Source organism: Populus nigra, chromosome 13 (genome assembly GCF_951802175.1).
Source record: "Populus nigra chromosome 13, ddPopNigr1.1, whole genome shotgun sequence".
Classification (NCBI taxonomy): Eukaryota; Viridiplantae; Streptophyta; class Magnoliopsida; order Malpighiales; family Salicaceae; genus Populus; species Populus nigra.
The window spans coordinates 9,652,673-9,678,849 of record NC_084864.1 but is presented as its reverse complement, the minus strand read 5'-3'; the positions used below and the strand labels follow the sequence as shown (position 1 = coordinate 9,678,849).

At 31.4% G+C, this 26,177-nt stretch overlaps 3 protein-coding genes across 5 annotated transcripts; 2 read left to right on the top strand and 1 right to left on the bottom strand.

Moving 5' to 3' along the window:
- Positions 1–5,890: 5,890 nt before the first annotated feature.
- LOC133670624 (uncharacterized) lies at positions 5,891–10,321 on the top strand. 2 transcript variants are annotated; one of them, XM_062091163.1, is made up of 6 exons: positions 5,892–6,239; positions 6,505–6,594; positions 6,669–8,077; positions 8,980–9,393; positions 9,666–9,898; positions 9,999–10,321. In XM_062091163.1, the coding sequence occupies exons 2-6, from the start codon at positions 6,587–6,589 to the stop codon at positions 10,251–10,253; spliced, it is 2,319 nt and encodes a 772-aa protein (XP_061947147.1). In that variant the 5' UTR covers positions 5,892–6,239; positions 6,505–6,586; the 3' UTR covers positions 10,254–10,321. The 2 variants fall into 2 exon arrangements, with proteins under 2 accessions (XP_061947146.1, XP_061947147.1); XM_062091162.1 differs by having other exon boundaries at positions 5,891–6,594.
- Positions 10,322–12,657: 2,336 nt separating this feature from the next.
- On the top strand, positions 12,658–14,252 carry LOC133670713 (large ribosomal subunit protein eL34-like). The gene is made up of 4 exons (XM_062091288.1): positions 12,658–12,825; positions 12,915–12,994; positions 13,786–13,895; positions 13,984–14,252. The coding sequence occupies exons 1-4, from the start codon at positions 12,747–12,749 to the stop codon at positions 14,075–14,077; spliced, it is 363 nt and encodes a 120-aa protein (XP_061947272.1). The 5' UTR covers positions 12,658–12,746; the 3' UTR covers positions 14,078–14,252.
- An 8,865-nt stretch (positions 14,253–23,117) lies between these two features.
- Positions 23,118–25,538, bottom strand: LOC133671645 (protein FEZ). 2 transcript variants are annotated; one of them, XM_062092455.1, is made up of 3 exons: positions 24,949–25,538; positions 24,174–24,478; positions 23,118–24,049 (listed from the first exon to the last, which is right to left on the bottom strand). In XM_062092455.1, the coding sequence occupies exons 1-3, from the start codon at positions 25,127–25,129 to the stop codon at positions 23,333–23,335; spliced, it is 1,203 nt and encodes a 400-aa protein (XP_061948439.1). In that variant the 5' UTR covers positions 25,130–25,538; the 3' UTR covers positions 23,118–23,332. The 2 variants fall into 2 exon arrangements, with proteins under 2 accessions (XP_061948439.1, XP_061948440.1); XM_062092456.1 differs by having other exon boundaries at positions 24,174–24,475; positions 24,949–25,537.
- Positions 25,539–26,177: the final 639 nt, after the last annotated feature.

Here is a 26,177-nt window from a genome sequence, read left to right as displayed (position 1 = left end):
TTTGGTAGTGTAATGAAAAATAAGTTGGAAAACACTTTCCAGTGTTTGGTTATGTTATGGAAAATGAGCTGGAAAATAACTTATTAATGTTTTATTTTTTCAAGTTTATTAAAATAATGAGGAACAAATCTTACAAATTAAAAAGTTGAATGAGAATGAAATTGAAAAAAAAATATAATTTCATAAATTATCTCAAATAAAATAAATAATAATCAAAATAATAGAGATCAAATCTAAAAAATTAAAAAAAATGAAAGGTGAAGAAATTAAAATAATAATAATTAACATTTCATAAATTATTTCAAATAAAATAAGTACAAATCAAAAGAATGAGACCAAATTTGATAGATAAAAAAATTCAATAAAAAAATGATAAGGAAAAAGCAAATAGCAATTATAAAAATAAGGACCAAAATTAATATAAAACTTAAATTTTAAGAGATGAAATTGAAAAATAAATATTCAAAACAAATTATATATAGCAATCAAAAGTTTAAGGATTAAATTTGATATAATCAGCAAATAATGACATTTCTAAATTTTTCACAACTTCCGGAAAGTGTTTTCCGCCCAAATTTTTCAGGAAAACACTTTCCTGAAAACCAAGCCAAATTTTCCTTTGACTGGAAAGTGTTTTCCGTTGACCAACTTTTCCAATGGCAAACAAACACATGAAAGTTTGGAAAGTGATTTTCCGGAAACCACTTTCCGGAAAACAAACACAGTCAAAAGGGAAAACACTTTTCTAGAAACCAAACTAAATTTTTTTTTGACTGGAAAGTGTTTTCTGTTAACCGAAAAGTGTTTCCGTTGACCGGAAAGTGTTTTCCGTTGACCAGAACACTTTCCTGAAAACCAAGCCAAATTTTTCTTTGACTAGAAAGTGTTTTCCGTTGACCAACTTTTCCAATGGCAAACAAACACATGAAAGTTTGGAAAGTGCTTTCCCGGAAACCACTTTTCGGAAAACAAACACAGTCAAAAGGAAAAACACTTTCCTAGAAACCAAACCAAATTTTTCTTTGACTGGAAAGTGTTTTCTGTTAACCGAAAAGTGTTTTCGTTGACCGGAAAGTGTTTTCCGTTGACCAGAACACTTTCTTGAAAACCAAGCCAAATTTTCCTTTGACTGGAAAGTGTTTTCCATTGACCAACTTTTCCAATGGCAAACAAACACATGAAGGTTTGGAAAGTGATTTCCCGGAAACCACTTTCCGGAAAACAAACACATTCAAAAGGGAAAACACTTTCCTAGAAACCAAACCAAATTTTTCTTTGACTGGAAAGTGTTTTATGTTGACCGAAAAGTGTTTCCGTTGACCGGAAAGTGTTTTCCGTTGACCAGAACACTTTCCTGAAAACCAAGCCAAATTTTCCTTTGACTGGAAAGTGTTTTCCGTTGACCAACTTTTCCAATGGCAAACAAACACATGAAAGTTTGGAAAGTGATTTCCCGAAAACCACTTTCCGGAAAACAAACACAGTCAAAAGGGAAAACACTTTTCTAGAAACCAAACCAAATTTTTCTTTGACTGGAAAGTGTTTTCTGTTGACCGAAAAGTGTTTTCTGTTGACCGAAAAGTGTTTCTGTTGACCAGAAAGTGTTTTCCGTTGACCAGAACACTTTCCTGAAAACCAAGCCAAATGTTTCTTTGACTGGAAAGTGTTTTCCGTTGATCAACTTTTCCAATGGCAAATAAACACATGAAAGTTTGGAAAGTGATTTCTCGGAAACCACTTTCCGGAAAACAAACACAGTCAAAAGGGAAAACACTTTTCTAGAAACCAAACCAAATTTTTCTTTGACTGGAAAGTGTTTTCTGTTGACCGAAAAGTGTTTCCGTTGACCGGAAAGTGTTTTCCGTTGATCGGAACACTTTCCTGAAAACCAAGCCAAATTTTCCTTTGACTGGAAAGTGTTTTCCGTTGACCAACTTTTCCAATGGCAAACAAACACATGAAAGTTTGGAAAGTGATTTCCCGGAAACCACTTTCCGGAAAACAAACACAGTCAAAAGGGAAAACACTTTCCTAGAAACCAAACCAAATTTTTCTTTGACTGGAAAGTGTTTTCTGTTGACCAAAAAGTGTTTTCCGTTGACCAACTTTTTCAATGGCAAACAAACACATGAAAGTTTGGAAAGTGATTTCCCGGAAACCACTTTCCGGAAAACAAACACAGTCAAAAGGGGAAACACTTTCTTAGAAACCAAACCAAATTTTTCTTTGACTGGAAAGTGTTTTCTGTTGACCGGAAAGTGTTTTCCGTTGACCAACTTTTCTAATGACAAACAAATACAGGAAAGTTTGAAAAGTGATTTCCCGGAAAATGAATTCCGGAAACAAACATGGCCTAATATTTGTTCAGCCATCTTGGTTTTGTTCGAAACAGACTTCTCAGAAATGGACAGATTACTCATCGCTTGTAAGTTTCATTCTTTGTCAAATACTACATATATATTCTTCATCACCAAACCATCACTCCATTGCTAATATATAATATTATTTGTTACTTTCATAACTGTTCGCAAACCCCTCTACTGCTTCATCATAATCTATATATTTATTGATAATCAATGCTATTATTTACCTATTGCTTGAATGAATTTACTCTCAATCCACGATATAACACATGCAAGAGAGATTCTCATTTGATCACCGGCGAGCCCTTCCCGGTGAGAATCTGGCAGCAAAAGAATACTGTTTCTATCCAGTACATTAAACATTGTTGAACTGTGAAGCTTTTTACAGTGAGAGAGAAAGATGAGAGGTTAACAATTAATCTTTCAAAGACACTTAATTAAATATGACAGGTGAAAAGTATGGGTTACAATTAAGAAGAGTTCCTATTTTGGAGGAAATTCTCTCGTCTGAAGAGCTTAACTTCATGAACTTAATGGCAGCAAACTATTTCTCACATCATTAGTGATGAACATGCATGCATGGATGGAGAGACCATATATGATGAATAATTGAAAGTATAAAATCTCACATAACCAATACTACATTGAAGGGTTAATGTGACCGATTTTCAGAACTACAGGGACCATTAATTGAATTTACCAGTTTGGCATTGTCCTTCCATTCCAATTCCGTCCAGAATAAGTAATAGATTTTGTTAGAAGTACACGTGAGACGCAAAAAATCGTTTCATCGGATAAAAATATTACCAAACTCGCTAAATTGAAAGTAAAATGATGTCTAACGAATTGTTTTAATTGATTTATCCTTGTTTTATATTGCGTTCCAAATGAAAATTCAGTAAATTTTAAAAAATAAATTTTTTATTTAAATTTAATTATTTTATATTTTCAAATTGTTTTAATATGCTAATATAAAAAATTATTTTAAATAAATAAATAGTAATTATTAAGGGTAAATCTTTTTATTTAATTAGTGGATTAGTGAAAGATAAACCTCTTTGTTATTAGCACATTAATTATAAGTTAAGGGAATTTTTATAATAATTTCTTTTTTATAATTAATCCTTGTTTTAAGTACCATTTAGCATTTTAACTAGCATTCAGATGATGCCACGCAGCAGCTAGCATGAATAAACCGGCAAAGCGCTGTCTATCTCTTTGTCTTCCTTGTAATGAATTGAAGAGGACGTGGTCATGGCTTCGAATTCGGAGAAAACAATGTTCATAGCCAAGTCCAAAAAGCTTCAGTCCAACCGTGGTTGCTGGTGTTTTTTTATATTATTGTGGTGTGATTGTGATTATTTTTAAAAATATTTTTTATTTTAAAATATATTTTTATTTTTTAAAAATTATTTTTGATATTAGCACATTAAAATATCTGAAAATATCAAAACAATATTAATTTGAAGCAAAGAAAAAAATAAAATAAAATTTAAATTCTTTTAAAGATACTTTTAAAAACGCAAATATAAACATATACTTAACTTAGTTTGTACGTACAACTGTACATTATTTTATTATAGTATCTTGTCACCGGCAATATATTTGAATCTCAAAGTTGGTCTTACAATGGCCACAATGATCTTTGTATTAGGGTTTTTTTTTGTCTTGCTCTAGTCTTGCAAACGGACGTGGAATGCATTAGGGTAAACTTCAGACAATTGTCATACACAGAGCAGGCTAGACCCTAAGGGTCACTTTGTCAATGATACAAAGCCTTTATTAAAAAAAAAAACAAAAACCTAATAAATAAATAAAATATATTTAATCAATTATTCTTTATGAAATAAAAATTTGTTCTATATATACATATATAAAAATTCAAAACTCCTATTCACTTTAAACTTACACTTGCTATATAGTCATTGGAAAGAAAAAAAAACCACACTCGCTCAGTCTCCAAAACTTTTAGTGCTAAAGGATATGTTTTTTTGGTAATTATTATTAATTTGGATATCCGGATCAATTTACGCGAACCTTAACTAATTACACGGGCTCTGAAGTTAACGATCATATAAGTTTTCAAAGGTCATCATAGTAGTAACTATAGAGCTCGAACCTGAAACTATAGGGGAAACAAACTTTTTAGTCTCAAACTTTTATTACTTAATTACCTACTAGATGATTTAAAGACTATGTTTTCCCTCTATGCTTAAGGTTCAACTCGTTAATTCCTTTTCCACTACTGTATTTTCACCATGATACATCACCTTTTCTTTTTTTATTTAAAACAAATATAATATTAGTAACTCGTTGATTATTTTCTATGTTAAGGGTCATAGAAAAATGATTTGGGACTTGGAAAAGATTGGAAAAAGGCATACAAATTAAGTGATTTTTTTGTAAGAGTAGCAGTCAACATGGAAAAAAAACACAGAAGTATATAAACGTCTTTTAACATTTCGAATAAACAAATCTAATTTTCAACCAAATTCTATATTTGTATTTAAAAAAATATATATTTTATACATTTATAATCTTACATTTATTAGAAACATTACAAATATTAATTTTGAATTAACGATAAATAAACGTATTCGTTTAATATGTTTACAATACTCTCTAAGGAGGCAAGTATCAGATTAAGCTGGGCATAGATATCTGTCAGGTTTTCTCCTATCCTTATGACCACGGCATCCAAATTTATATATATTAAATAATTTATTATGTTTATAATTTTCTCAATATAAATGTGTGTAATAATGAGTATTTGATATATGTAGAATATTCACTTTTATAAATAAGCTATATATTTTATTTAATGGATATTATTCTTTAAAACAAAACAATCATATAAACCTTCAAATAACATAATTATATTAGAAAATATATCATCTGAATTAAATGGATGGTTTTTTAGATAATTATATTATGTATAAATAATAAATAAAATATAAATATTTTCAAACCCAATGCAAATACGAATCTAACATGTAAGAATCTATGTATTATTTTATGATTTAACACATACATTCATGCTTTAAAATATATATTATTTTATTATTAAATATTAAATTATAGATTTTCAGAACTTAATAAATAAGCTAAGAATATTTGAATGTAGATGGAGAGAAACCGAAGATGCAAGTATCCTTCGCTGTCCCTAGTCGTCTCCCCATTTCTGTTGTCACCACCCATTTTAGCAAGTAGGCTTGCAGCTCAGGTCACCACCCATTTTAGCAAGTAGCCTTGCAGCTCAGTGGTCTTGGCAGGCTTTGTCCTGTCTGGACGTTCTGGGTTTGAGTCCTCATGTGTATCTGTACTTGAGGGTTTAGCTGCTGTGATTAATTCGTGTGACTTGTTCCGTCCCCGTCCCGGGTTCGACCTTCTATATGCATGTCTGTCACCCCCGCGATGCCTTACATGCTCCTGGGCTTGCAGGATGTCCAGCGAGCCGTGGGAAATAATCGTGGTGCGCGTAAGCTGGCCCGAACATCCCACATAAATTAAAAAAAAAAAAAAAGTAGTTCCGAACCATGGCAGGATATTTGTGACCGACCTGACCTTAGTGCGCTCTTTGAGTTCGGTATGTTTTTTCCATTCTCATTAACCTCTGACAAAGCGTGTGTTTTCGATTTAACCCACTTTCTTTCTCCGTCTCCCTCCCTTGCGCTTGAGAGTCGTATGCTCGGGAAACAGTAGAATACAAAACAAAGACCCTTCAACTGAAGAAATCTTCTCTAAAATCCCAAATCACATAACGGTCTCGAGGATTCCAAGGCTCTAAGCAACCAAAGATTAGCTCCAAAACCCTAAGTTGCTGACATGTTCTTTTCCTCCCTTGACTCTCTCGTCTAAACAAACCCCTTTTATTAGGTCAGACTTCAACTTCCCTCAATTTTACGATTTTAATTATTCCATGCAAGTATTTTTTCTGTAGGTGAAGGGTCCATTACTTTTTTCAACAATTCAAACTAGAAACCAGTGTTTCAAGGACTCTTCTGTTTCCTCCTCTGTTTTTGCTTCCGAATGAAACAATTCAGTGTGATAGAGTTGTATTGATAAGTATCCAAAATAATATCTCGCTCCATGCTCAATTTAGATTGTTGAAAATGGGTTCTGTTAATGGGTTTCTTTACAGAAAATTGCTTCCTTTTGCCTCCTCTTTCTGGCTCTCTGTCTCCACTCTGTTCCTTGCTCTCTTTGGTTTCTTCAATAGAACCATGTTCAGGTACTCATTTTTCTTTCTTTGATCACTCCCCTTGTTTAATTTTGCATCTATTGATTAATTTTATTTTCTTTCAGATTTAAGAGTAATAATTTGGAGCCAGAAGGTGAGGCTAAGGTACCAGAAGTTGAAGTTTCTGAATTTAAGGAAATAAAAGAAATTGATGAGCTGGATGTAAAAAAAGAAATACCAAGTGAAGCTAAGGAACCAGAAGTTGAAGTTTACGAATTTAAGGAGACGAAAGAAGTTGATGAATTAAAAGAAAAAGAAACACCAAAGTTCTTCTTCAAATTTCAGTTTCAAACTTATAGAGAGGAAGATGAGCCTGTTGTCTTGAGTTCGGTGACTCCTGCAAGCACCAACAAGTATGAATTCTTGTCAGGGAAGAATTTCAGTCATTACTTGGAGGAGCCAGAGGTTGTTAGTCTTACCGTGAAAGAGTTATATGCTGATTCTGATGGTGATTCTATTGACTATAAGGAGAAGATGGAGAGTGGGGTTTTATCTGATAAGGACAAAAAAGAATTAGAAGCAGAATCTGTTCGTGAGGAAATAGAAGAGATTTCTGCACATAGTGTGCGTGAGCAAGACGCTAAAAAGGAGTTCGAGGTGGAAACATCGATAGAAGAGGAGGCAGGGAAGCTTGAGGAAGAAAATTGCATTGAAGAGTCTATTTCAAGGAAGGGGAAAGCAGTTGTTGTGGAGAACATTGTGTCGAGTGATGGAGATGTTTCAAGAGATGATGATGCTCAATTTCTTTCAGACATGGACTTGATTGTTTCTGATTCTGATTCTGTTGTTTCAAACCATGAATTTATGAGTCGTTATGTAGCTTCAACCAGTGATGGGTTCTTGTCAGATAAAGACTTTGAAGATGTATTTGAACTTGATATTTTGAAGGATATTCATGGGCAGACGGTGGAATCAACTGATGAAGATTTGGAATTAGAGTATTTAAATCTGCAGAACTTGAATTCTGGTTACGAGGCTGATGATTTTGATGACGAAGATAGTGACATAATGGAAGAGCTTAAAAATATAGAAGAGGCTGTGCAGAAACCAGCAATAGTAGAGGACACAGAAATGGTGTCTGAGAGAGACTTTGAAGACAACAACATGTCCAATAAAAAAGAACGTGTCTCCGAAGACAATGAAGCCAAGGATATTTTAGAAAATCCAAATTCTAATTCACAGGATTCCTCGGCTGCAGATTCCGAGGATTCAAATGGCTTGGAAACCTTATGGGAGCATCAAGATTTGATAGAACAGCTCAAGATGGAGTTGAAAAAGGTCAGAGCAACAGGTCTGCCAACCATCTTAGAAGAAGACGAATCACCAAAAATAATGGAAGATTTGAAGCCATGGAAAATCGATGAGAAGTTCCAGCATGAAGATAGAATGAGTGAGCTTCACAAGTTCTACAAGAGTTACAGAGAGAGGATGCGAAAACTCGATATCTTGAGTTACCAGAAGGTGTATGCAATGAGTAAGTCACTCATTACTAACCCTGTCTCCTTCATTTTTTTTTCTTTCTGCAGATGTATTTTTCTTTTCCTATTAACTCTTTTTGTTATTGATAAATTCTCTATCCATATTAACCTGCTAGTCAAATTATTTTTATCAATAGAAATCAATAGCACAACCTACCTTTCCAGTGAAGTTAGGGACAAGGACCCACTGAATCTAGCTAGTTTGGTTAAACAGGACCATGAACCTGCTCGTATCACTAGCATTTAAAGTAGTAATTACACTAAACGAGGAGGTTGAACCAAACTTTATCTTATTTTAATCGACTTATCTACTGCCTACACATGCACACGCAATAGAAAAATCCTTCATCAGTTCCATTCTTTTGCACCATCAAGAACGCTTTTGTTGCTTTACCGCCTTAAAGCTATTCATGTTCTTTTATCCATGAAAGCTAAAAGATGAGCTTATCTTTATGCGTTTGGAGCCACCCCATTTTCCTTTGTGCGTGAATCCAAATTTTATAGCTAGTTGAAGGAGCAATCTATAAATCTTTAATACCATCTACCGACCTTCATCTTTCAAGTACTTGCATGCAAGTCATTAAGCATGATATCTTATCATGGAATGGCTTTTACCTAAATCTCAATTCTCACCTGCATCTACTTGCACAGACTTTAATGCTCCACGTAACGTATTTTCTAAGAAAGATTTCTTTTTAAAACAATCTTCTTTTAATAGAGAAGGAAGAAGACAAGTTGGAAAAGCAACGTGCATGATTTTAAATTAAAATGACCTTTAAGCTATATATATATGTGCATAGGTGGCCAATCACAGCTCCAACTTTGTATTGTTTATTTGATTACATTTCAAGCTTCCAAATGAAGTACCTCATTCCTCGTGTTTCATGACAATCCATAGACTTACTTCAGTCAAAGGACCCCCTTCAATCGATTGCAAGGCATGAAGCGTCAGCTCCAGCATTGACATCCCTTCTTCCACAGAAATTCCTGCTAAGCAAGCGCAGAAAGTCCAGTTCTGACCCGATGATGAACTTTGTTAGGGAATATCATAATGATTTGGAAGTTGTGTATGTTGGGCAACTCTGCCTTTCATGGGAAATCCTTCATTGGCAGTATGAAAAGGCACTCGAGCTATGGGATTCCGACCCTTATGGGATGCGACAGTACAATGAAGTTGCTGGTGAATTTCAACAGTTTCAAGTGATATTGCAAAGATTTATAGAGAATGAACCTTTTGAAGGTCCACGGGTGAAAAATTACATTAAGAATCGATACGTGTTGCGTAATCTCCTTCAAGTTCCGGTAATAAAAGGTAAGATGTTGAACTATCTTGAATGCGCAAATCCTTTGACAGTGAACACTCTTTGCCCCCACAACTCCTCATACCTATGAAGAAACACATTAAGCTAAACGGGGCCATAATTACCAATAAATAAACCTGCTCATTTCTTGATTTATCAGGGAAAATGTTTTTTAAAGAGTCGTTAGAAGCTACCCAGTATGGCCCTACCAAAGGGCTCTTTGTTTAAAAGTTTAAAGAAGCTGACTAAAGAGAAGCTTAATTTGTTTTAATTTGTTCTTCAGAGGACAGTATGAAGGATAAAAAGGCAAGACGAAAAGGAAGGGATGATGATTCAATTACAAGTGATATGCTAGTAGAGATAATGGAAGAATCAATAAGGATTTTTTGGCGATTTGTTCGATCTGATAAAGATGCACAAAACGTGATTTCAAAGGGTCGCAAAGGAACTCAAATAGAGCCCCAAGATCCCACTGAACTAGAGTTATTGACAGAGGTTCGAACGAGTTTCCAAAAGGTTAGCTTTGTTTCTATATCCATCTATATATTGCTTCATTCAAGTGCTGAACATGCAATCATGCTCTGTGATGTTAAATCTGTTCTCTACCGGAATGCAGAAGGAGAGGAGGCTTAAAGACGTTTTGAGAAGTGGAAACTGCATACTGAAGAAGTTCCAAAAACATCGAGAGGACAATTCTAATCAAGTTCTTTACTTCTTCTCTCAAGTGGATATGAAGTTAGTAGCAAGGGTTCTGAGCATGTCCAGAGTAACAACAGACCAGCTACTATGGTGTCACAATAAATTAAGCAAGATAAATTTTGTTAGCAGGAAGATACACGTAGAGCCATCATTTTTGCTTTTTCCATGTTGATGATAGCTTGCAGCAATCTCTACCACTGTATAGAAGATATCTTAGTGAAAAGGAAACCAATCTTGCAAGCTCGCCTCCCTTTTATTTTGCAAGGTTTCGTTAAGATTATCGTACGATCTCATTTTGGATGAGAGAGAGAATATACATCTCATATATTGATGATTCCCTACTGTAAAAAGCATAGTTTTGAAATTTGGTTTGGTTTGGTGGGTTGATTTGGGATCCAGCTAATCTAAGATTGGAAATGGGTCAAATTAAAAAAAAATAAAAAAAAATTTGATATAATTTAATTGACCCAACAGATTAATTCAATCAAAAAAAATCTGATTATAATTTATTCATAATAAATAAATAAATAAATAAAACCTCAGCCCACCCCAATAATAAAGCATACCCATTCTTTTCATTTTACTAGTACGAATCACTAAAATATTTTTTTTATAATTAGATAAAATTCATAATAAACCTTCAAGTTAATTTTAGAAACTATATATGTCATAACCTTTTTTTTACCCCTTTTCAGAAAAAAAAAATTAATAACTACATTTTCAATGCATTTCAGTTAATTTACTTTTATTTCATGATTTTTGATGATTTTTTAGGGTAAATTTATAATAAAAAAAATTGTATATATAAAAAATATAAACTGAAATAACAAGCAAGGTAGAAAATGAGACTAAAATAATAAAGAATCAAATAATAATGGAAGATCATATGATTAAAAATAAACAAATAAATAGAGATTCAATAAAAGTTGAAAAATTATAAAAAGAGATCTTGCACTCTCGAAAAAATAAAATAAATTAATCTTGAACCATAAAATTCCTAAATTAGATATTCTTGTTCAAGAAAAAAAATAATATAAAGATCTCTGAATATTTTTTTATTATTATTTTTGACAAGAACCCAAACCATGTATATACAGGGAGAGAAATCTGAGACTAAAATAATAAAGAATCAAATAATAATGGAAGATCATATGATTAAAAATAAACAAATAAATAGAGATTCAAGAAAAGTTGAAAAATTATAAAAAGAGATCTTGCACTCTCGAAAAAATAAAATAAATTAATCTTGAACCACAAAATTCCTAAATTAGATATTCTTGTTCAAGAAAAAAAATAATATAAAGATCTCTGAATATTTTTTTATTATTATTTTTGACAAGAACCCAAACCATGTATATACAGGGAGAGAAATCTGATTAACGATGGTGTTTGGAAGTATAGTAACAGTTGCTTTTTAAATTGTTTTTTTTTAATATATTAAAATAATATTTTTTATTTATTTTTTAAATTTTATTTTTAACATCGACGTATTAAAACTATCCAAAAATTCTAAAAAATTAATTTGAAACAAAAAAAATTCAAATTTTAACAAAAATCAAGTTGAATCTCAATGTCAAACACCCTAAAAAAAAAACCTTAAAAAAATCTACACAAAAAGACCTCATAGAAGGACAAATTACAAAATAACTAAAAACTAGAGAAAAAAAACATGAGAAAAATAAAAACATAAAAAAAACAATTTGGGTCATAAAAACATGAGGGAGAAAACTACCTAACACATGCTGAAAAATAAACCATTAAATTCATGGAGAACATGGAGAGAAAATGAGCTACCATGTCCTGAAAAATAAAAATGAAAATTTTACTTTGTAATTAACATATACTTGTTTATAAATATGTTGGAAAATCTTGGCCGTGTAATATGTAATTTTTATGCATGGCACAAATTATGCATTGTGTAGTTAAGATAATAATAAAAGTTGATAATTTTCTGGATATGTTGTGCACCATTTTATTTGTTATTTGTGTTAGTTCCGCTTACTTGCAACGAGTTAAAAGGTGAGAACCTTATCGAATGAGCAAAACATATAATTATAAGTAAACACGAGCGAAATGGTGAAAAAAAGCTTAGTCTAGTGAGATTAAATTGTCACATGAGAGCTAAAAATAAACTGGGTTATAAATAAATAAATAAAACATGTTTATTAAAAAAATGCATTATTAAGGAATAATATTTTTGACTTAAAATATATATTTTCTCCGTTAGAATTTAAATCTCTCAAATTTTGATAACTATTTATTTTAATAATTGTAAAATTAAATAAAAATTAGTTTTGAAAATTTTATGGTGGATGCAATATTTAAGCATCCCCTGAGAAGGTTAATAAACTATCTATTTTTTTTTCTTGTTTTCTAAATGAATATTATTTCAAGTTTCTCATTTTCATTGTATTAGAGAAAGTAAATATTTGTAGAAAAGAATATAAAATAGCAATCAGATTTTATGGTGCTCAATAAGTTTTCAATTTTTGTTTTTTTTTCAGTGAACACTAATAATCCGTAAAGACTCCCAAGTGGCGTCGTTTTAACAGCCGTCGGATCTAGGGTTTTGAAAGATAAAATCCTATTTAGAACACTTTCCCGTCTCTTGTCTCTCCCTCGCTCCACTCTACAAAGAGAGACGCAGGAAGTAAGGACAAGCAAGATGGTGCAGCGACTGACATACCGGAAGCGACATAGCTACGCCACCAAATCCAACCAGCACCGTGTCGTCAAAACCCCTGGTAACAACTCTTCCATTGTAAATAGTGTAAAAGAGAAAAGAAGAAGCAAATTCATTGGATTAATAGTTGTTTTTGTTTATGAAATGAAGGTGGGAAATTGGTGTACCAGACCACCAAGAAAAGAGCTAGTGGACCTAAGTGTCCTGTCACTGGCAAGAGGATTCAAGGGGTACTTTTGTTTCTCTTTTCTGCTTTTCTCAAATTTTAGTTTTGGATTGTACTTCTGTTTTGATTTTATTAAAAAACTTTGAAAGTATTTTATGATAGACATGGTTGGTTGGAGACGCTTCAAGTTGTTTTTGTTAGAAGTTGGAATTTTATTCTGTTACTCTGAATTGAATCGAATCGAATCATGTTGAAGTACAATTGCACCTTAGCGATTGGCGTGTTAAAATTATTGTCGGGATGGGTGCGCAAATTACTCTGATTTGTGGTTGTCTGAGAGTTTTAGGAGATAGAGAGGGCATTTTTTTGACATGTTGATTGGTTGCTGCCTGAAATTTTGGGGTTTTGGGTTACAATGATTTGTACTCGTACAAGTGTTACAGATGAATTTTGCCATTTCTTTGTAGTCTCGGGCGTCCACTTCCTTTAAGTCTTCCTCTGAAGTCAGCCCATCTTAAATGCTCCTCTCTACTATTTGTCATTTGCATGAAATCTACACTGCCTTGTTTAGATGTCAATAAGGTGATTTATTCTAATTTTGCTGATGGGTTTTACTGGGTTTTTAAACTCTGTGATTTCGTGATGGGTTCCTGTAAGCGGTCAGGGATTTCCAAGAAAAGTGTGTGATTCTTTCATTGGTCATGTGAAGAGTTGTTTTGCCGTTGTTTTCTTTTGTAGTAGCTTATGCATGCAAATTTATCAGTGGTTGCTGGCTGCAGCATTTTAAACTCTGCTGTTGTTTGCAAAGCTTGATCTGATGGTGCTTGTTTTGATAGAGTTTTTACTTCCTCACAGATTCCTCACTTGAGACCTGCGGAATACAAGAGGTCCAGATTGTCTAGGAATCGCAGGACTGTAAATCGTGCCTATGGTGGTGTCTTGTCTGGAAGTGCTGTCAGGGAGAGGTACTGCCATGATGATATATTGTTTCCTGCTTTTTATGAAGTGTTGGAAACTGTTTTAAGTGGTTTTGGTATGTTTTTTTTTATGTAGAATTATCCGAGCTTTCTTGGTAGAGGAGCAAAAGATTGTGAAGAAGGTTCTGAAGATTCAAAAGGCAAAGGAAAAACAAGGTTCAAAGAGTTAAAAGAGAGGTTCATGGAGTAATGTGTCCTGGGTTTCAATGTTTGAGCAAAATTTTGATGTTTTTGAGGATGATGATTTTTAGCGTGTTTGATATTTATGCTTCGACTTGCCTTTTATTCAATTTGACTAGATAGCACTGTAAACTTCATGTTTTATGATAACCAGTGTTTTAATGATGCCTTGCCTGTAGCATTCTTCTACAGTCACTGAACTTGCAGATGGCTTTGCAAAATTACTTGCATCCCAGGGTAGCCCTTAAAGCCATGCCAGCAAGTCGTTGAACTCTAGCTGCTTTCATTTTTTCCATGCTCTTTGAAGAACCTGCTGCCACGTCATTTGTGCAGTGGTTCTGATGGATTTTGTTTTGAGCAAGATGATTTTTTGTTCTGCCTCGCCGATGGCCACTTGTTTTACTTGTCCTATGTTGAATCATGCCTAAGATCTATCGGTAGCTTGAGTTTGTTTGCTAGGTTCAGGTGTTTAATATCTTAAGATTGGCGGATAGCCATGAACTAGTTTAGCGCCACGATATGGGTCCGTCTGTTATATATATATATATATATATATATATATATAGATACACATCTCATTGTTTAGGTGAGCAGATATCTTTTAAAAATGAAAAAAAAAATTGTCAAATAAGATGGTTTTATTTTAATAAGATAAAAAATATATGCAACGTATAAAAAACGTATAAAAATTTAAAGAAGAGTAATCATGATAATAAATAAATCATTTTTTAAGAGTGGAAAAATAATATAGTTTAAATTTTAACTAATTAAATATAGATGGATGGGGTTGGGGGGTTTGGATGGGGTTAGTCCAAGTTTGCATGATAGATATATAATTTGAGTAATAGGAGTTGAGTATGATAGATATGTAATTTGGATAATATAGGTTGAGCTAGCTTGTATTAATCATCTAAATTTGCGGTTTAGATCATGAAGTTGGGATGACCCGATAGAATAGAAATAAAAAAAATTATAAAGCTATTTTTTTATAAAAAAATAATATTGAATGATGAAATCAGAAAACAGAAGATGTCAATTTCGATAACTTTTCAAATCCTTGACTTAGTTATTAGACTGAGAGCATCATACATGTGAAAATTACGAAATCTAATTTTTAACAGATTAAATATTGAATGATAAAATTAGAAAAAAAAAACAATTACACAAAAGGATCCAAAATAAAATAAAATACCAATTAAAAGAATGAGAAATAATTGAAATAAAAATAAATTAGAGAGCAACTATAATATTTTTTTTTTTGGAGAGTGAAATTAAAAAGAAAAATAACTTTAACAAAATGAAAAAAAATCAAAAGAATAAGAATCAAATTGAAAAAAAAAATATCATAAATTTGGAATGAAGGATTAGACTGAAAACCAATAAAACCTTTACAAAAGGACTAAAAAAAAATCAAAACAATAAAAACCAAATTGGGAAGTAAATATATGACAATGATGAAATTGAAAACAAACAAAATTTCTACAAAGGATCAAGAACAAAAATTAAAAGAATAAAGACTGAAGTTGAAAAATCGACAACAAAGAGAATCAAAGTGTAATTTTTTAGGGAAAGAGAGAAATAAAAGAAAAAAATCGCATTGATGATAAATCACTCCACCACTGCCGACACACACTACACTAAAAGGAAAAGAACATAGGAGCTCTTTCAATGAAACCTCAAAACGATATTTTTGGTAGACTTATAATGTCGCATCTGTTGTTTTAAGTGTATGAGTGCCTTTTACGAGCCAACGAGTGTCCCCTGCATACATCAACATTGTTTTTCTTTAAAATAATATTTAATTTATGTAAAAAGATAAAAATATCCTTGTATGTCAATTAAAAATAATCTTGACTTGAAGGGTAGTTAATTCATTTTACCATGCTTTAAAAAATTGTAAAAAGCATATATAACCCCGATTAATCCTTTAAAGACCAAGGGACCATGTAAATAGATCGAAATATTCTTATCACCAAGGCATTTGATTTTTTAGTTGAGCAAAATAGTTTGACACTGCTATACTAGTTTATATATATCGTGATTTTTCCTTCCCCTCTAGTTTGTTACTAGTATATTAACCTGCGCTTCACAGTGAGTTAATATAAATTTTTTAAAATGTTAAAAAATATAAAAAGTATAGAAAATGTTTCAAACCTCTTAGATCTGACAGCCATGTGAGGCCCAAACGTCTTGGGTCAAGCGACCCTGCCAGGCTATAGTGACTTTGATTTGGCGTCCATGCCTAATTAGTTTTTTTTTCGAACTTTTTATATTTTTTATAAAAACATTTAAACTACCTTGAAGTATTCAAAAAAAAATTCAAATTATTTTTTTAAAAATAATAATTAAACTACCCTTAAAGTATTCTAAATAGAAATCCTAATTAATTTTCTTCATAATTTTTTAATATTTTTTATAAAAATATTAATTAAACTACCCTTTAAGTATCATAAACAGAACTCCTAATTAATTTGTTTTATATTTTGTTTATATGTTTTATAAAAAAAACATTTAAACTAACTTTGAAGTATCCTAAATAGAAATCCTAATTAATTATTTTTATTTTTTTATTTTTATAAAAAACATTCAAACTACCCTTTAAATGTCTTAAAAATAAATACTAATTAATGTTTTTGTATAATTATTTATATATTTTTTAAAAAATTTAAGTTATCCTTAAAGTATCCTAAATAGAAATCCTAAATAATTTTTTTTATAATTGTTTTTTTATTTTTTATAAAAAACATATTTAAACTAATATTGAAGTATCCTAAACAGAAATTCTAATTAATTATTTTTTATTTATTTTTATTTTTTTTATAAAAAAACATTTATACTATTCTTGAAGTATTCTAAATAAGTTTTTTTTTATAAATATTTTCTATTTTTTTTATAAAAACAATTTAAGCTAACATTGAAGTATCATAAACAGAAATCTTAATTATTTTTTATAAGTTTATTTTTATTTTTTATAAAAAAAATTTAAACTAACTTTGAATTATTCTAAATAGAAATTCTAATTATTTATTTTTTATTTTTTATAAAAAACATTTAAACTATCATTAAAGTATCCTAAATAAAAATCCTAATTAATGTTTTTGTATAATTGTTTTTTATTTTTTATATAAAAAAATTAAACTATCCTTGAAATATACTAAATAGAAATTCTAATTAAGTTTTTTTATAATTTTTTTATTTTTTATAAAAAAATTATTTAAACTATTTTTGAAGTATCATAAACAAAAATTCTAAGTAATGTTTTTGAAGTTTTTTTATAGGATCTTGGGTTTGACCGCCATGCCAGAAAAAATATATTTAAACTACCTTTGATGTATTTTAAACAGAAATGCTAATTAATTTTTTTTTTAATTGTTTTTTATATTTTTTTTTTAAAATAAACTATCCTTGAAGTATTCTAAACAGAAATACTATATATACATATATATATATATATATATATTATTGTTTTATGAAAAGAATATTTAAACTAACATTGAAGTATCCTAAACACAAATTCTAATTAATTGTTTTTAAATTATTTTTATTATTAAAAAAAACATTTAAACTATCCTTAAAGTATCATAAATAATTTTTTTATTAATTTGTTTTTATTTTTTATATAAAAAAATTTTAAATTATCCTTTAAGTATCTTAAACATAAATCCTAATTATTTTTTTTATAAATTATTTTTACTTTTTATAAAAAAATATTTAAACTACTCTTGAAGTATCATCAATAGAAAAACATTAAACTAACATTGAAGTATTCTAAACATAAATGCTAATTATGTTTTTTTATATATAATTTTTTCTATTTTTTATATATTTTAAATTTAACTACCCTTAAAGTATCCTAAAGACCTAAACAAAAATTCTAATTAATTTTTTTAAAATTATTTTATTGTTTATATAAAAAATATATTTAAACCTTATTCGAAGTATCCTAAATAGAAATCATTATTATTATTTTTATAAATTTATGCCATTTCATGTTTTATTACTTTTACAATAATGGAATTAATTTGATAAATACAAATTTAATGGGATCAAAATAAAACCCAAATTTAATAGGTCTAAAAAACTCCATCAAGTGAAATAGGCCCAAGTGCTCTTGAGTTTAGGCGTAGCACTTGGACCCTATTTATTTTTAGGTGTTGGGGGCAAGCCTAACACCCATGTTGGGCATGTACCCTAATACCTGTAAGGGCTCGGGCACGCGTCTCAAGCCCAACTTGTTTGAATCAAACACTCTTTTAGGATTTTTCAAGGACCCCACACAGGTTTTTTGGTAATTTTTATAAAAGGACAAGACTCATGAGTTTTACATGCCTATAAATTCACAAAGTTCAAGATTTACAATCTCTACATTCTTAATATTTTTAGCGCATGTATTTTTAGAGTTTATTTTTCTAAATTATTATTATACTTTATTTCTCTATAAAAATATTTATTTAAACATATTCAAGAGTTCTTACATCTCTAAATTTTTTAAGACATCATTATAATTCAAAATAACTCCAAACTTTAGCTAGTTTACTAGAATGCTTCTTTTTTTTAAAAAAAAATTAGCTTTCGATGATGAATCGACTTTCATTTGGTCGACCAAATTGATATGCTGTAGCTGTTATGATGTATTTATTTTCTTTATCAAAATAGGGATACGAGACGCCATCGAACAAAGCCATGATCATTTCTCTGCTCTACTTGTTCTGGCTAACAATCTAATGCCATTACTCTGATGTGTATTCAGTTTCTAGGTTACCCAAAAAAAAAGTTAAAACTATGACAGAACAATATTGTGACCGAAATACCCTCCCAAATTTGTGCTCGAACTAAAGCTCGAAAAAAAAAAAAAAAAAGGTCCTGAGTGACCCGCGTTTTTTACTCCTTTCATTCTATTTTCATTGTCACAGCGTCGTGGTCGGATGTGGGTCACAATGCTTCCTTGTCGCGTTGCAACGATGTTTAACTTTATAAGATAGAGGTTTATTGATTTTAAATATATTTTTTATATATTATTAAATTCAAGTTTTATAAACATTAAAATTAATAAAAATTTATATTATTATTAATTTTAGTATTTATGAGATTAGTTAAGTAACATGCAAGTTAGCCCGGGCATATATATTAATAATAATAATAAAAAAAACAAATGCATGATTTGTTTTGAAACCGACAGTATTGAGTCACAACCATGCTTATTAAATCCGACCTCATAACCATCTAGGTGGTGGCCTAGTGGTAAGAGCTTGGGACTAAGGGGTTTGCTCCCTCTTAGGTCTCAGGTTCAAACCCTATGGCTGCTCATATGATGGCCACTGGAGGCTTACATGGTCGTTAACTTCAGGGCCCGTGGGATTAGTCGAGGTGCGCGCAAGCTGGCCCGGACACCTACGATAATCAAAAAAAAAAAAAAAAAAAAAAAAAAAAATCCGACCTCATTTGTCAATTTAAAACCCCACCATTTTAAATCGATTTGAATTTTAAAAGTAAAATGTAGCTAACGTGACTCGATAAAAGTCGAAAGAAATCTATTTGGGTCACTTCTAAAGATTTTTTTATATATAATATTTTATTTAAAAGAATTTAAATGCTATTGATTTAGAGTTTACACCATGAATCCATGATCCAAACTTTTGACCGGATGAAATGAATCTGGATTTAATAAATATGGCTACGAGGGTGGTGGTAGTATACGTTTCTGATACGGTTTGCTTTCTTCCATTGAATGACACAATTCTTTCTACATCACTCCTAGTTGGCTTCTCTTTTGAACTCACTTTCGCCGGGCAGCTCTCTATTTATTTTTCTCAGTTTAGTAACGTTAACTAGTCGATTTATTGCAAAACCCGCCTTGGATTCATCATAACACCACGAAGATAGCGAGCAAGAGTCAGGTGGAAGGAGATATGACTATCAGGGAGTTCTACTCGGAGATGAGTAAAAAAGTTAAAAATTTGATTAAATAAAAAAATATTAAATTATGAAAAAAAAATTGATTAAAATATTTTAAAAAATATTTGGTTCGATTTGATTTTAGTTTTATAAGCCTAAAACCGAAAAACCAAATCGAACTGAAAAAATAAAAAACCCGAATTGAAAAAAACTAAAACCAAGCCTATTAAAAAAGTCCCAAAAAACCTCAATACAATAGAGTTTTTAGTTTTTAATATAAATTAACATAACCAAACCGAACCGAAATCGAACCGCAATAAAACCAAAACGAACATAAACAAAACCGGTCGGTTTGGTTTCGGTTTCTAATATAAAATAACCGAACCAAACCGAAACCGGTCGGTTTGAACCAGTTTCAATTTTTTTTTTGTATTTTATAAAATTCTAATTTAGTTGTTTTTATAGATAAAAACGGAACCGAACAGAAAATTATAATTCCTAGTTTTCCCTTTTGATGGGTACATTGGCTCATCCTTATTCATTTGTTTACTTATTCCTACTTATTTTTCTCAAGTTCGTGCATCGATTTCTTGTTTCCACATGTATGCAAGTTAGGCTTGATACATGGAGAGGTTTTGGGGTGCTGGAATCTCTTTTATTTTCTTTTAGTCTAAGCATAACTCTTTTTTTTTCTTTTTTACTCGCATTGTAAGGCCATAATAAGTTGTTCAAAACATGTGCTTCTCCTAGTTCTACTTTTATAGGTTTATTGACTTGATCATGGGTATTCTAGATTCTCTGTTTTCTGACCTTAATTATGGGGAAACTGGTGGTTTGGCTGTGTTAAAGGAAACTACAAGGTGAGTTGTAAGCTAGCACGATCGTTTAATAAGCCTAGCTCTACCATTCCAGTCTCCTCTGGTCCTCAACTCCTGATGCCATATAATACTCGTATCATTCTAATGGGTTGAATATTACAGGACAATTTTTTTTTTTAAAAAAAATTGTTTCCCTAGAAAAACATCTTCGTTTTCCATTGGGGATAAAATCCCTACTTCAAAAGATGGGTCAACCAAGTGTTTTTTTTTTTTTTTTATGGATTACTTATTCATCTTTATATTTTTGGCTTTTCTTAGCTTCATTATCTTCAAGATTGTTGGTCTCTAATTTCTTCTCTCTATAGCAAAGATCCCACCTTTTGATTTTGTTAGAGTAGGTGATTGCTGTTATAAATTGTAATAGCTTGAGGGATTGAATTCCCATTTGTGAATCTTGATTTGATGGAATTTTTATTAGAATTAGCCTTTGGTAGTACCAGAGTGAGAGTTTAAAGATTGAATGGGTGAGAAATAAACATGAATTTTTTGAGAATTTTCCTGCTTGTAAAATTTAAAAATCTCATATTATTTTAATATAAATGCCTGAATTAGTTGCATTGTATTTGAGTTGGTACGTGGCATAAAAAGAAAAATAAAGCATAAAGAGTGTCATACATGTATGACATCACGTTAATCATCTTTTCGGATCGGATTTTGAGTGGAAAAATAACAAGAATTTTTTTTTTATATAATTTAAAATTTTAAAATCTTCAACTTGTGTTTTGGTCTTAAAAAACCTTAACCAGTTTACAGAGTCTAGATAAAAGAATTAGTTGTGTATAAAGAAGACAATATCACCTCTAATACATTCATTTTAAGGTAAGTTGCATTGTTCATTTATCTGATTATTACTAAGATTTTATTGTGTTTTCTTAACAATTGATCTATCTATTGGTTAAAGTAGATCTATCTTAGAAAAGTGAATTATGATTTTATGAGTCAAACCTAGATATTCTAAAACCAATTTATATATATATATATATATATATATATATATTATACTTTTTTTTCCTTGATACTAGGAAAATAGGAATACTTCTTATATATAAATTTATAATTCTTAAATATTAAAAGTAAACAAAATGAAAGGGAGAATGAGGTTATTATATTTATTATGGGTTAATCTTACATATAAGTTTATAAATCCTGATATAATAAATAAATAAATTTTTACAAACTTGTTGTAAAATTCATATAGGAAAAACTATTTCTTTGAATTTTCTTGATTTTGAAATATACAATATCATGTAAACAAGTATTTTTCCTTTTGTTTTTCATTTTTATGAAAAAAAAGCACAAAATTATTTTTCTTAGTACTTGGCCATATATTACAAATGACATTCAAAATTTAAACAATATATATTCATTAAAAAAAATGATACACTAATATACCATGAAATTGAACCCAGCAATGCATCATTCAAATCATATATAGTCCATGGAAATTATCCCACTATCAAATTAGAGTCCAAACCAAGCTAAATGGAATAAATCAAACCATTAACCCTTGCTGAAACCCAAGTCTACATAAACCCAAGATGTTAGCCCATTACAAACACACACCTTGTTAAAGAAAAGGCTTCTGAAGAATCAGCCCAGGAAGCTTAGACCAAACAAATCATTAATAATGCTCATGCTTGCTATATCACTGTATCTTAAGGTTTTTTAAGAGGTAAGTTTCTGCTGTATCTAATTAAGGTTTTTGACAAGCTGGAGGCATTTACAAGTTTTAATGGACCAGATTTCTATGAACTTCCAAGAAACATCTCAAAGATCAAACTAACTAGGACTCCATGGAAGGGTTGCAGAGGCTTTCTCATGTTCATTTGGAGATATTGTTCATTTTCATTGTCTTAAAGTGGTGGGCAGCTTGTTAGATGAAATTTATTTCATAGTTTTGGTTCAATTTGATATAGTTTTTAGCTTTTTATCCATACAAAATTAAAATTAATTTATGCTGTCTTTTTGTATTTTCAACTCGTAAATTAAAAAAAAAAGTCTTATTATATTAGTTTTGACCCCTCTAGGAAATCATCCTAGCTCTGCTCCTGGTCACGATGCTGTCATAAATGCGTTGTGGACCGAATTGATTTTCAAATTCGAGTTTTGACAGAATTTTCTGTCACAATATCATATCCTTAATGTACAGATGCAAATTACGTACAATAATGTTGTCTATTACAGCATTGTGAAACAGTTCTCTGCTAAGCAAAAGCAAGGGGATGGAGGTGATCGGAGGGAAACAAGAACAAGGGAATGAATATAAAATAAGAGAAATTTATTAGCCTAAAAGTGTGTACTTGGAAAAGATGGGAAATACTGTACAGTAAACAAGATACATTTCTGAGGCTAGTTTGCTCCCGCTAAAACATCATTCAAGCCAGAATATATATTTTTTTGGAAGCTATTTTAGATAAATTCAAAATGCTAGACCTAAATCCCACGATTAATTCTTCTGTGTATTAATAGGATTTAAGTATGGCATTTGTTTGTGGAATATGTGGTGGACATCTCACTGGGGCAGGATGGTGAATCCCATGGCAGGTTAGGCTTCCATGCATCAGGCAGGTTTGAAGGCAAGCTGAAGGGGAATCCGATGGACCGGATAGTCCCCAAAAGGTTATTATCTTGAATTGAACTTGGATTCTTTCTCAAGCCTGTCTCATCTCCTGTGCCTATATCACCTTGCATTTCTTGGAGCAAATTGATCGAGAATCCATTGAACTGCTGTTGTGACCCTTCATATTCTGTGCTCTCAGAAGCTTTACCAGCTTCACCCATCAATGCAGGATTCAATAGCATGGAAGGAGCATCATCTGTAGACTTGATGGGACCCGAATTCTCGAGGGGTGAAAACAAGAAGTTGTTGGGAAGATCACCGTTTGATACAGGGAATATATATGATGTGTGGACTATAGGATTAATAGGTCTGTAAGAGGGGATGTCTAAAACAGAGAGACCAGCAGGAGAGGCCTGCTGGAAGTCATTATTGGAGCCTAAATGGAAATTTGATCCTATTTCAGTTGTGCATGACATGTTCTCTGAACTGAACTGAGTGCAGTGTGCCCCTTGGGAGAAAAAATCAGAAGCTGTAGTCTCTGGTAATACTGGAGAGACCCAAGAGTGAGAAAGAGCTCTTTGTGCCATGGAGTTGGTTTTCTTGAATATCCTACAAATAGCCCATGCATCCTACAATCATGTATAAGAAAATTAACACTCATCATATCATAAACATTTTTCTTTTATCATCGAGATGAAAATGAACATATAGTTGGAATTAAGTACAGTACTGAAGGATGCATAGAGTCATTACGTTTGGAGGAAGGCTTTTGTCTAGGAGCTTCTTTGGCGGTGGTGGTTCAGCAAGAGAAGGAAGCCGGAATTCGTGCATCATCCAGTCAGTTTTCATCCCTTTAGCAGCTCTACCTCTGTAGAACACCAGGGACTTCTTCAAGCCTATGCACCTGGTGCCATCAGAGGAGTAAATAGGACGGTCTGTTCCAGTCGCCTTCCAAAACCCAGCTCCAGTAACTCTATTTGGCCTTGCACTGTTCCTGTATTTACGGTCCCTTGGGCAATAAAAGTACCACTCTTTCTCTCCTGTAGTCGCCAGCTCTTCTTGTGGGATAAGGAGAAAAAGAAAGTACTCAATAAAGTTTATATAGACTTAAGAATGAACTATATATATGCTAAGCTTTGCATAAACATTAATGTAACAGTAATATTTTCTTAACTTTGAAAGTAGTGATCATGATGTTGAAATTTTGTATGCTATTCCTAGTGTTTTTAACAAAAGAATCTTCCAAACAAGAGGAACGTTCAAATGAAAGCGCACCTTTACTAACTCAATATCCGTTCTTTCTGAAGGAAACTTCAAGGAAATTTCTTATCTTGATATATATATATATATATATATATATATATATATATATATATATATATATATATATATATATAAGTTAAGCATGCAGGCTCTAATTTTTCTTTTCTTGTCTTTTGTACATGCATGCAAGGTCTAACTCAACTCTGAAATCTGTTAGCAATGAAAGAAGACGGAGAAAACTAAAAAGAAAGATGGAGTTTCATACTTGGAAGATCCCAAGGATCATATTTATAAATATCAACTTGCTTGATCAGCTCAATAGGAAGAGATCGCTGCTGTATCTTTCTTTTGAGGTAGAACCCAACAAGCTCTTCATCAGTTGGATGAAACCGAAAACCAGGCAACATCACATCATCAATCTTATCTACATCATTCTTATCTTCCATCTCCCTCCTCTTCTTTATCTCTAAAACTTTCGCTTGAAGTACGCTAAGTTTAGAGAGAGTTGAAGAAGAGAAATAAGATGTAGCACTGGAATAATCTAAATATGAAGTGAACCTAGCTAGAAGAAGTAGGTTTTATCGTATTCCTAAATCTTGAAATCGAGGTGGGGTTTCTTGTAGCACAAGAAGCTGTTGGAGAAACTAAACCAAACCCAGAAGTGATAACCTCAAAAACTAATAATTGTAACAGTACAGGAGGAGGTAGCTCAAGCTGTGAGGAGCATCAGAGTTATGAGTAAAGAGAGGAGCGCTTAAATCAAAGCCAAATTCTATATGCTTCCTGAGAAGGGTTCTGATTCCGAAGCTTAGGCCACCATTTCAGGATGACTACAACGGAGAGTGTGTTTATGCGAAAATCACGATGACTTTGTAAGAAATATTTGAGCTCAGCTAATTATATAATAAGCTCACACAGTAAGACTGCTACAACCCGAGTCAAGGAAATTGTGGTTTTGAATGGAACTAACTCATGACTTGCCCTCTCCTAAATCCAATTTATGGATCTCAAGAGACTACAGAAATAGCAGCATTCTGAGGCTTGAAAACCAAGCTGCTTTCACACTTCTTGGTTAAAAAAATAGATAATAATAAGAAGAACAATAATAATTCCCTTTAATCTTCAACAAATCAAAAGACAAAATGACAAACCAAGCGTCCAATGTGTCATGCTATTTTATTTCACTCGTAAAATAATCATAGCTTGAATTGTTTTTTCCCCTTAAACTGTAAGGAGAGGTTCTGGATGGATCAATTTCCAACAGTACAAAAAAGTTCAAATTTATATTCAATTCATTCTATGAGATTCTCTGCAAATTCCCCTGATAAAAAATATATCTATTTTAGCATCCCTTGGATCAGAGAAATTCCCTTTCCATTCTCTTAGACCTTCCATTCCATTCTCTCTGCCACATTTGAACAGGTGATAATATTGTAGTTTTGTGTTATTATCTAAAATGGGTTCCCTGGACCACCCTTAACCTTTTTTAAAAAA

What these genes read in the sequence shown, in the direction of transcription:
- LOC133671645 (XM_062092455.1), bottom strand. Translation starts at nt 25,129, where the DNA reads ATGGAAGATAAGAATGATGTAGATAAGATTGATGATGTGATGTTGCCT. An exon ending in TGATCCTTGGGATCTTCCAA is followed by an intron (nt 24,479 to 24,948) that starts GTATGAAACTCC and finishes TTATCCCACAAG; the next exon opens with AAGAGCTGGCGACTACAGGA. An exon ending in ACAAAAGCCTTCCTCCAAAC is followed by an intron (nt 24,050 to 24,173) that starts GTAATGACTCTA and finishes ACATGATTGTAG; the next exon opens with GATGCATGGGCTATTTGTAG.
- LOC133670713 (XM_062091288.1), top strand. Translation starts at nt 12,747, where the DNA reads ATGGTGCAGCGACTGACATACCGGAAGCGACATAGCTACGCCACCAAA. An exon ending in CCGTGTCGTCAAAACCCCTG is followed by an intron (nt 12,826 to 12,914) that starts GTAACAACTCTT and finishes TATGAAATGAAG; the next exon opens with GTGGGAAATTGGTGTACCAG. An exon ending in GGAAGTGCTGTCAGGGAGAG is followed by an intron (nt 13,896 to 13,983) that starts GTACTGCCATGA and finishes TTTTTTATGTAG; the next exon opens with AATTATCCGAGCTTTCTTGG.
- LOC133670624 (XM_062091162.1), top strand. Translation starts at nt 6,476, where the DNA reads ATGGGTTCTGTTAATGGGTTTCTTTACAGAAAATTGCTTCCTTTTGCC. An exon ending in CCAGAAGGTGTATGCAATGA is followed by an intron (nt 8,078 to 8,979) that starts GTAAGTCACTCA and finishes GACAATCCATAG; the next exon opens with ACTTACTTCAGTCAAAGGAC. An exon ending in TCAAGTTCCGGTAATAAAAG is followed by an intron (nt 9,394 to 9,665) that starts GTAAGATGTTGA and finishes TTTGTTCTTCAG; the next exon opens with AGGACAGTATGAAGGATAAA.